Below are 11,812 nucleotides of genomic sequence, written 5' to 3' on the forward strand. Positions count from 1 at the left end.
AGATTTGGACATAATAAGTCTTCTTTTATTGGGTACTTGAAGTGAGGAAAACCAAAAAATGTATAAGAGCTGAGAGCGCAGGAACTGTGTCTGACAAAAGCATTCACATGAAGGAGAGGTGAGAGGACCATGGGGGTGGGCCGTTAACCGTAATTGGTTGAAAGGAGGATGGGACTTGAAAAAAATCTCTTGGAAATAGTCTCGCCTCAAGATTTTCTTTTATAATAGAGAGACAGAAATGTCTTAGAGTACTGGCATAGAATCTTCACAGTAAGACTGGGGATTGCTCACTTAGAGAGTACAGAATATACATTGATGCAACATGTAACTGTACCTACTGCTGGCCACTTTGACCCAATTCAGCTTTTACCCATACACGCTGATTATACTCATTCTCCTTCTCCCATCCAATCATTGCTTCCACTCTCCCCCGGCATGAGTACAAACCATTCACGAAATCCTGTCAAATTCTTTCTGACATCACCAAAGTACTTTCTAAACAGCTAACAAAGTCATGCTGGAAAACATATTGCAGAAGGGAAACACAATTGACATGGAGCAAAAATAAAAATTAATGTCCCAATATGTGCCAACAATGCATCAATTAGACCGTGCAATAAATAAATAAAAAAAAAAAAAAACTGCATGACCATTCTATTATATCCAACCCACCACTTTCAAAAACCATAAAGATTTGCTATGACTAGTGCAACTGGGGCAATATAAAGTGTGTTGCGCCTAAAAATAAAGTGTTGTTGCCCTGGACAAACTCTGTCAATTTGTGACCCTACACTTGTATAAGCAGATTTTGGTAAAGGAATCATTTTTGGGAGAGTCCAAAATTTATATTGTTCAGCTTCCATATGCTACAAAACAAAGTTACTCTATCAGAAAATGAGAACTACTAGCACCTCATTTTTAATGTACCTGTATGGTCTTTGTGATTTTCATAGTAGAAGTAGCCGCGCTGTTTGCTGACCCCATGGTTGGTGTGGTTATTGGAATGCTTCTCTTCAGGCTCAACCTCTCCCGCGCATCGAGTAATTTTTTGACTCCACCTAGATGATCTGTGGAATTGCTTCCTGTAATTAGTCCATCTTGATGTTGCATTTGATTTTGGCTTTGCTGCTTTCTAGAGTTTATGGTTTCCCTGGCATCTTGCACTTTGCCTCGGATTCGAAAGCGGGCATCTTTTTGACCAAGTTTTTCTCTGGCATCTTTTATTGGTATACCACCTAAAAAAGTTTGGAAAAAAAATCTTATTTAATAATACAGCACAGGAGAGAATTCAATATAATAAGCAGTATAATATGCAAAATGCTTTAACTAATTTTGATTGGTTGTTTAAATATCAATAAAGAATAAATATATGTAACATTGGTCAGTCATCAGATTAAGGAGGAAACCAAACATACCAGCGCTGACCATGCCACCACTCAGTCGAAGTCTTGCGTCTGTCACACCAATTTTCTGCCGGGCATCAAAAGTTCCGCCACGCTGCATTAACAGGGATGCCCCTCCAATAGACTGCTTGATTGGAGGTCCAATTCGAGAACGGATACCTCCAGGACCACCACCACCTCCTCGCATAAGCATTCTGTGAATATAAAAGTGAAAATGTATCACTAACACAGCATTCCTTTTCAGAATTTACAATACAGATGAATTAGATGATGGCCATCTATTTAAACATTTCAGACTGGACTTTATTTTGTATATTGCAATATCCCCTAGCCTTCCAAATTTGAAATGCAATATTATTAAGATGAAGACTAACAATAAAAAAAATAATACTTATGACTAATTAAAAAAAGGGCATGATTACTGTGTCTTCAGATTTAAAGCAATTAATAAGGCACCACCATGAATCCTGCAATATAGATACAGTAGAAGCTCTGGTCACGAACATTTCCGAACACATGCAAATTGGGTTTCGATCAAAAAGTTTGGCAAAATTTTGCATCTGTTTACGACCACACGCTCTGGTGGCGAACAAAAACACTGGCGGTCAGTTTCCCTATGCGCGTTCGTACACGACAATGATTTGCCATTCTCCGTTTCCCATTTTCTTTTGTTTGCGTATACAGGGCCTAACAAAGCAAAAGGAGTTATAATGTTAACCAAGCAGAGGCCTCAAGTGCTGGAAGAGGTGGAAAAACTGTTGCTAGTGTAGTTGGGCGAGAAGCAACTTGCAGGGGATAGCGTAAGCGAGGCGATCATATGCGAGAAAGCCAGGAAGATTCATGCCGATTTGCTGAAAAAAAAAATCCTTCTTCGAGTGGAGAAGGTGAGGAATTAAGCCAGTAGAGGATGGTTTAAAACCTTTCGCAAGAGAAATGGCATTTAATTTTTTTCCCTGTGCTTAAAACTCATAAATAAAGTGTTTACAGCGAGCGGTTCGTAAGGGTCTAGCACTAACTCTTATAATGTTTTCTCTGTTGTTCAAGGTTTTCTCAGTGTTATTGAATGTTTTTACATTTAGTTTACTATTACACTGTGCATTGTATGGTATAATTAACTATTTTTGTGCTTAAAAAAATATATATTTACATACAGTTCGTACGGTCTGGAACAGATTAATTGTATTTACATACAGTCCTTTGGGGAAATTACGTTCGGGTCGTGTCCAGAGTTTTGGAACGAATTACGGTCGTGACCAGAGGTACTACTGTACATTTAAATTTCTACCACTACAGTCTAAACACTTTTAACAGTTTCAAATAGTCATCAAGTAATTTTCATAGTGTGGAAGATGAATGTTCTCTTCGTTCCCTTGTACTAATCCTTGTCTAAGGAGTTAAGCAGAAGTAAGCTTTAAAAACATGATTTGCTGAGCAAACAGAAAAAATATTTGTCAGAAGGACTCAAGGTCTAAGCTTCCACACTGAGACTGCCTTATCACGTTCTCCCTTTGTTTACATCTGAACGCCATAACAAGGAGCCAAAGAATCAAGTTGCACAAGAAGCATTGAAGGGGCTCAAGGATTGTGTATAATAAAGTGTTGACTGTTGCATTTTCATAATGAATATTAAATCACGCATTCTAGGGGTATAAAAACCTGCCCCACCCAATAAACAGTTGTTCAGAGAGCCCTGACACTGTCATGTAATATTGATTGCCTGCTTTTCTGAAACCTGCTCACTGTGACTCCGAGTAAAATAATAAAGAGAACTAAAGAAATATTATCTGCCTGCTGTCAGTGTGCCTTTTTCGTCCACAATAGATATGATACATGTTTTGGATTATGGAAGATCTACTGCTAGGGCTCAGCCTGGTACAATAGATGACAACCACCCAAACATGAGCACACACAGTACACTGCACAGATACACAAAGCAAATGTGCTGGCTTAATTTATTCTAAAAGCATATCCCATACCTTGACTAGATTAAAAAGATGCTGTGGGAGAACAAGTATAAGAGCACCGATATGCTGTATATACCAACAGTTAGAACAACTGCTATATAATAATTACAGAAAAAATGATAAACTGAGTAAGAAAAAGCAGTAATCAATTAAGTGACATAATTCAATTTTAGAAATAAATACTACTGAATTCTGTTTCGTACCATTTTGACAGAAATGCCAAGGGTAATACAATTGGATTAAGCCATTTTGTATTTTCAATGACTGAAGCTCAAACATGAATTTTGCATTCTGGGTATCTCTGAATCATTACAAATGAAAACACAGCAAGAAATCATGTTGCAGACTTCTTCATTTTTTTACACATTTGATTGGACTCAAGACAATTTTAACGTCACAAATACTGGCATGAGGCATGGGCAACAAGGCAGCATGAAATTAAACTCAGAATTAACAAAACCAAACAAGTAATTAGTAGCAAAAACATAGCTAGAACTGCTGGGTAACAGCTCCCTGCCTCGTGCTCTTTCTAGATGGGAGTTTGGATGACTGTATTTGCAAAGATTGTTCCCTTGTGGTTCTTAATGCTCAGTCCTGAGGGTCCACTGTGGTCAGTCAAGTCAGTTACCTTTAAAGGATCATATTGCTTAATTAGCTGACCCATTTCTTCCTTTAATTTTGCTCTTAGGAAACTGCAGTAGTGTCAGATTTTCACTTCTAGGAAATTAATACATACTTTATTTGATTTTTATGTATCTTTAAATACTTTTTTATTTTTTTAATTATTTTTCTCTGTGGAGTTTGCTTTCTTGACCTCCCTAGCATTAAACCTGAGAATCACACAGGCTGTAAAAACAGTGCTAATACTGTTAATCCCGAGTACCACTCAGGCAACTGTATAGGCGCATCTCACATATACGTTAGATCAGAGGATTATTCAGGCTGTAAAAACGCCAACAGCGCTAGTCCTGTGCTTTACGCTGGCAACTGTGTAGGCGTGTCTTACATAAGCGTCAAGTTTGACCGTTACCCGGGCAACAGTGTAGGCATGTCTTACCTAAGCGTCAAGTCTGAACGTTACACGGGCAACAGTGTAGGCTTGTCTTACATAAGCGTCAAGTCTGAGTGTTACCCAGGCAACAGTGTAGGCTTGTCTTACGTAAGTGTCAAGTCCGAGCATTACCCGGGCAACAGTGTAGGCGCATCTTCTCCTAGCCTCATAATGGCATTTCATAAAAAACGTTTTTCAGCAGCCCAGGTGTTGCACGCTTTGACAGCGATACGTGCAGTGATGACAAAGTGAATCGGTCTTCAGGCAGTGAAACTGAAACAAACAGTGAAACTGAAAGTGATTTTGATGAATCTGAAAGTGATGCTTGGGTTTGTGTTTCTGTTAACCCTGCTTCAAATAATCCAGCACCACCTTGTTTTGATTTTGTGTGGCAGCCAGGAATGAAAGTGAACACTGATAGCGCAGACCCACTTAATTACCTGAAGTTATTTCTTGATGATGTGATTGAATGAATTGCTGTTGAGATAAACAGTTATGATGAACAGTGTTGGGTAAATGACCGTACACCTAATTGGTTTTCCCATTCAAAAATATACCACACAAAAGAAATATTTTGACACTATATACAGTATTATCATCATTACTATTATTATTTGTCATTAATATCATTTGTACCATTAATACATTTTTTTACACTTCTAACTTTGTACTTTTAGTGTTTTGCTCATTTTACACTAGAAAGATGAGATTTAATAAAAACGTAATTTTTCAAGTCAAAAAATGCAACGCTTTTAACATGCTTTTTGAGGAAAAATGTAAAGCTAAGGAGGTACTTAACTGTCTATATTCAGATACAATGGTGAGCAGAGCAGACACCAGTGCAAATGACTCTGAAAGGAGAAGCTATGTCAGCTTTACTACGCGAGTTGTTATAAGTAAGTAATTTTCTAAATAAACAGAACATTACAATACACTGCTCAAAAGCAGAGGGCTGAAGAGACTTTGTGCCAGCAAAGCAGCGGGTCCAGATGGAGTATCGCCATGACTGCTGAAGGTCTGTGCATCAGAGCTGGGGAGTCCTCTACAGTGCATCTTCAACCTGAGCCTGGAACAGGGGAGAGTCCTGAGGCTTTGGAAAACATCTTGCATCACCCCAGTCCCAAAGGTATCACGTCCTAGTGAGCTGAACGACTTCCGGCCTGATGCTCTGACGTCACATGTGATGAAGACCATGGAGAGGCTGCTGCTTCACCACCTGAGGCCACGGGTCCAACACGCCCTCGACCCTCTGCAGTTCGCATACCAGAAGAAGGTGGGAGCGGAGGATGCCATCATCTATATGCTACAGCGATCACTCTCCTACTTGGACAGAAGCAGTGGTGCTGTAAGAATTATGTTTCTAGACTTCTCTAGCGCCTTCAACACAATCCAACCTCTGCTCCTTAGGGACAAGCTGACAGAGATGGGAGTAGATTCATACCTAGTGGCATGGATCGTGGACTATCTTACAAACAGACCTCAGTATGAGCGTCTCGGGAACTGCAGTTCTGACATTGTGGTCAGCAACACAGGATTGCCGCAGGGAACTGTACTTTCTCCGGTCCTGTTCAGCCTATATACATCGGACTTCCAATACAACTCGAAGTCCTGCCACATGCAAAAGTTCGCTGACGACACTGCTATCGTGGGCTGCATCAGGAGTGGGCAGGAGGAGGAGTATAGGGACCTCTTCATGGACTTTGTTAAATGGTGCGACTCAAACCACCTACACCTGAACACCAGCAAAACCAAGGAGTTGGTGGTGGATTTTAGGAGGCTCAGAGCCCTCATGGACCCCGTGATCATCAGAGGTGACTGTGTGCAGAGGGTGCAGACCTATAAATAACTGGGAGTGCAGCTGGATGATAAATTGGACTGGACTGCCAATACTGATGCTCTGTGCAAGAGAGGACAGAGACGGTTATACTTCCTTAGAAGGCTGGCGTCCTTCAACATCTGCAATAAGATGCTGCAGATGTTCTATCAGACGGTTGTGGCGAGCGCCCTCTTCTACGCGGTGGTGTGCTGGGTGGCAGCATTAAGACGAAGGACGCCTCACGCCTGGACAAACTGGTGAGGAAGGCAGGCTCTATTGTAGGCATGGAGCTGGACAGCTTGACATCTGTGGCGGAGCGATGGGCGCTCAGCAGGCTCCTATCAATTATGGAGAATCCACTGCGTCCACTAAACAGGATCATCTCCAGACAGAGGAGCAGCTTCAGTGACAGACTGCTGTCACTGTCCTGCTCCACTACCAGACTGAGAAGATCGTTCCTCCCCCAAACTATGCGACTCTTCAATTCCACCCGGGGGGGTAAACGTTAACATTATTCAAAGTTATTGTCTGTTTTTACCTGCATTTTTATTACTCTTTAATTTAATATTTTTTTTTGTATCAGTATGCTGCTGCTGGAATATGTGAATTTCCCCTTGGGATTAATAAAGTATCTATCTATCTAATCATCACAGTTTTATAAAAAGTCAATTAAGCCTCGGGAATATCTGTCCAGTTAGGAAGCTTAAGTGGTTGTCAATCAACTTCACCTGCTTTGGTACAAATGAAAGTGACAACTGGTACACTGGACAGGCAGCAGCAGGACAACTCCCAACAGGAAATGGTTTTACAAGTGGTGCTCACAGACAATTGTACTCTCTTTATCCTTCCTGACTCATTCTTCTCTAGTTTTGCATTTTGTTAGTATCCTTGTCACTACTGGTAGCATCGGGCTGTAGCTGCAGCCAATTCAGGATGGATAGTCCAGCTCCTCCAGGATGGCACACCCACACGTGCAGCCGCTAGAAGGTTTGCTGTCTCTCCCAGCACAGTCTGAACAGCATGGAGGAGATAAGCCATTACATGAAGACAGCTGGACAGGTCTGTGGAAGGGCATCAACCCAGCAGCAGGACCAATATCTGCTCTTGTGTGCAAGGATTAGGAGAGAGCAATTGTCTGTGGCCACCATCTGCAAAACCTTTCCCTTTTTAGGGCTGTCCTGCTGCTGCCTCTCCAGTGTACCAGTTGTCACTTTTATTTGTACCAAAGCAGGTGAAGTTGATTGACAATCACTTATGCTTCTTAACTGGGCAGATTGATATCCCTAAAACTTAAGTGACTTGGTGTTAGACTGTGATGATTAACTGTTCCCTTCATTTTTTTTGGAACAGTAAATATATATTTAAAAGGAAAACAAATGATTTTACTCAACTAACAGATATAAATCCCTGCTTCATTCAGTAAAAATACAGTTTAACCAGTATGTGACTTAAAGATGATTAGTAAAAAAAAATACAGAAATTGGGAAATAATGGCTTGTTTAATTAAGGTAGGAGTCCAGTTAAGAAAATAAATGAGTTGGGACAAAAACCTGCAGCCACTGGGAGCCCTGAGGACTGACTGTTGAGAGCCACTGCTCTAAATTAACCACAAATCAGTGAATATACCATGCAAGACAGTGGCACCCCATCCATGGGAACTTGGTTCATGCATGCACAAAATGCTGCTGAGATAAAACCTGGACAAAAAAAAACCCTAAATTGCTTTAAGAGGTTTCAATAATGGAAAAATTAGTTAAATTCACATCTGTAATTTGGTATGGGCAGCATGGTGCCACAGTGGTCACGCTGTCGCTGTGCAACAATAAGGCTGTGGTTCACATGCCAGGTCTTCCCTGACATAATCATACTGAACAATGTTAAACAATAGTATTTTTAAATATTTCAATTCAACTTAAGACTCACACTCAGCTGTCAGAGACTGTGTTATTAGAATATAAACATGACATAAAATTTATGTACTGCACCTCCCTATATGGACCCTGCACATGGTGAGTTGGTAAGAATCAAAGATTGGTTTTGCGCTACCCTGTACTGGCACTTCCATTTTTGGTGTACCAGCAAATAGTGTATGCATACTGTTGTGTACCTGCATCACCAGAGAGCCTAGGTTGCAAGGGATCAATTTATAATGAATCTATACAGACTAAGAAAGTACTTTCTTAATGTTCTCATTGTGGTTAGCTAATGTACCCCTAAAATGAAAATCCAGAATTTTTAATGCATATGAGATGCAATTCAGGCAGGAGTAGTAACATAATGCATGCGCCACACAGATTGGGCAGTGATGTATCATGCAAGGTGGAGTATGCTTACAGTACAAAAGCCTGAAAGCTTTGCACAGGCACTCTCAAAAATAATGTTTTTTTAATGACATTTTATGGTTCTTTATTGGGTTGTATGGTCATGTTGAACCACTACTTGACAAAGCACCATTTCATTCTGGCAAGGGTTCTTTGCATATTAAGATGGTTCTATGCGCTTTGCAAAAAAAAAAAAACCCTAATATGTAGAAATTTCACGGATATGTTACCATTTATTCATCATTATTTACTGTATAAAATAAAGTATTGTATAGAGCAGGGGTGTCGAACTCCGGGTCTGGAGGGCCGCAGTGGCTGCAGGTTTTCATTCTGACCCTTTTCCTAATCAGTGACCAGTTTTCACTGCTAATTAACTCATTTGCCCTTTGTTTTAATAGCCCTGTTTTTAAGGATCCAGTGCTCTGACTTGATTCCTTTCTTCATTAAATCACAGACAAACAGAAATGAGATGTGAAACGAGCCAACAGATGACCAGCTAAATTGGGTCTTCAAACTCCAACCAATTTCACTCCAACCAGTTTCTTAATAAGAAGCTGATTCTTGCTGTTAATTAAACTTGTTCTTTAATTCCATGGCTTATTGATGCTCTCATTCTGCCACAGCAGACATTTCCAAAATTGTTGATTTTGTGTTTTTTCTAAGAACACCGTCAAAATGTTTTGGTGATCTGAGAGATCAGTCTTACCGAGACCTTCACCTTTCTTTATTTTCAGATATTGTGGATAGCTGGTTGTGTGGGCAGCTCGTTTTGTGTCTCATCATTGTTTTGCTGCTAATTAAGGAAAAAGAAACAACAAAGGGGCTGAGTCAAGTTAATTAAAATTAAGGCAAAAGAAGTTAATTAGCAGCAAAAAACTGGTCACTAATGAAGATGGTTAGAATGAAAACCGGCAGTCACTGCAGCCCTCCAGGACCAGAGTTTGACACCTGTGGTATAGAGTCTATTACAGATCTATTTAAATGAAGGTTCATTCTGGAACCTTCATGCGGATGGGTCTTTCGGGAAGCAAAAATGGTTCCCCTATGGCATTCGCTTTGAAGAACCACAATGGCACCTTCATTTTTAAGCACATGGCTGCTACAGCTGTGTAGTCATGTTGGCTATGGTATCATGGGATGCTGGGGGAAAAAAAATATTTGTATAAGCTGGAGGCACAGCAAATTTCCAGGAAAATATTTTGTGAACAAGGTTACTGATGAACATAGCCTATTCAAAAAAAAAAAAGCTTTGCCAAATTTCACAGATGAACATTTGTGGCTAGTAACTAATAAATCAAAATTTCAAGAATATGTATAATTTTAGAGGGAAGTATAACTGGTAAAATATCATGCACATGACGTACCTCTGAGAAATGGACACACTTTTGCTTTAGGAAAAAACAGTTAACAGCCATTTCTGGACTATGGATAAACAAACACACTGGCTCCTTGCTTAAGTTAAGGAAAGAAAGGTCAGTGATGCATTCTTGTTGTTCCCTTATTTCTTTTAGCTACTTTTGTCCAGCCATAATGAATAAGACGTACTTGATTATACACAATACATTTATATACTGTATATGATGCTGTACAGATCATTTTGTCAATCCTGGCAAACGTCATTGAATGCATGACTGAAGACTCCAGTAAATCACAGCTTTCCGAGAAAGGATTAAAACACTTTCACAACCACGTCATTTAGAAAAGCACACCAAAATGACAGTTCCACTAAAATGTAGTAGATGATATAGCACAGCCCGTTAATGATTGCGCCAATCAAAACCAATCTTTGGAACTTGGCATTTCGGATACAAGTTGAGGATGTTTCCCCCAGCTATCTGCCTTGTCCATTACCAGGGCGCAGTGACGTCTGCCGGTATCAACGACAGTAAAACGGAAAACAACCACGGATGGAACGGCATTCCATCACGGCCGCACTCACACAACCACTCCCAAGTGCAGTAATGTAACCGATGCCCTTACAAAGAGATGAATGATGCTACCACCTCAAATCACTAACTTTCATTACAAGCCGCTAACGTTTCAAAGCGGAAGTAATGCCATTCAGCGCATCAAAGACGCTGGGTCCATTTTCTACAAGTCAGTAAAAGTTTAGAGTGCAGCAAGGGGCCTGAAATCAATACACAGTTGGAAACTTCAGTATTAATAAGAGCCAACTACACACACGTGTGAAGTGCACAACAAATCCTATAAAAATAACACCAGGAATATTTACTTTAAACTCCAAAAAGAGGATTAAAAGCAACGCGTGTTTGCCATCGTGATGCCGTTATTACGTGTGCTTATGATTTCCATGCTTTTCTTAAACCAACTTGGCGATACTATGCTTTGTTTTTTTCATACAAACGAAAGAAAAGCTGGCCTTTCCGATTGCCTACACGTAAGTGACATTCACGGTGACGAATAGTAAAATGAAGGAAAAAGCTCCAGCCAATTACAAACGAGAACGAGTAAAGGAGTGTCCAATCAGACATTAGAGAGGTGGGCTTTTGGGGCCGTTTACACCATGAAAACAAGCACTATGGGTGAATAAAAAGGAAAAGAATACTAACAAACTGATAATCGATCACCTGGAACCTCTCGCTTAGGTAAGAAATAAAAATATATACATTTCAATGATATTTGTCCCAGTTTACCTGTTATTCCCTTTATGATTGAATCCGCGCTGTCGAATCAACTCATCTAGGGACAAGTCCGCCATCTTGTTGCCAGGGAGCGGAAAGAATGGGCAAGACGGCTACCGCGGGAGGACAAACCTTTGAGATGAAACGAGAATTTCGAAAACGCCTTTGTGGAGCCGCAGTGCAAGTTTGTGTGGTGCATCTTGACGACTACTGAAGACTACCGAGTAAACTCTAGAATTAGGCTAATATAACAGTCGTATTATTATTATTATTATTATTATTGTTATTGTTATTATTGTTATTATTATTATTATTAATAATAATAATAATAATAATAGATGTTCCTTTGTGTAATTATACAATAGGAAAAACTGACTAGTTTTGCTCTAGCAAAACTCTACCTGGTTATGAGCACCACGCTACAAGAAAGACATTACTGCACTTGAAGCTATTCAGAGAAGAGCAACCATGTGCATCCCAAGACTTTAGGACATGTCCTACCCTGAGAATTAAATCTGTTTAGTCTTGAGCAGAGGAGATTGCATGGGGACCTAATCCAGGTGTACAAGATCCACAAAGACATTGATAAACTAAATCTTGCAGTTTTCTTTCAAC

General features: G+C 40.0%; 1 protein-coding gene across 1 annotated transcript in view; it reads right to left on the reverse strand.

Annotated features, from left to right (window-relative positions):
• The window catches only part of poldip3 (polymerase (DNA-directed), delta interacting protein 3), a 42,806-nt gene extending 31,487 nt beyond the window's left edge, over nucleotides 1–11,319 (reverse strand). The window contains exons 1-3 of the mRNA XM_028815345.2: nucleotides 11,210–11,319; nucleotides 1,416–1,597; nucleotides 928–1,235 (exon numbers count right to left, since the gene is read on the reverse strand). Of these exons, the coding sequence (XP_028671178.1) occupies nucleotides 928–1,235; nucleotides 1,416–1,597; nucleotides 11,210–11,274 (555 nt within the window). The 5' untranslated portion in view covers nucleotides 11,275–11,319. The remainder of the gene's footprint in view (nucleotides 1–927; nucleotides 1,236–1,415; nucleotides 1,598–11,209) is intronic.
• Nucleotides 11,320–11,812: the final 493 nt, after the last annotated feature.

Source organism: Erpetoichthys calabaricus, chromosome 12 (genome assembly GCF_900747795.2).
Source record: "Erpetoichthys calabaricus chromosome 12, fErpCal1.3, whole genome shotgun sequence".
In the NCBI taxonomy this organism is placed as follows: Eukaryota; Metazoa; Chordata; class Cladistia; order Polypteriformes; family Polypteridae; genus Erpetoichthys; species Erpetoichthys calabaricus.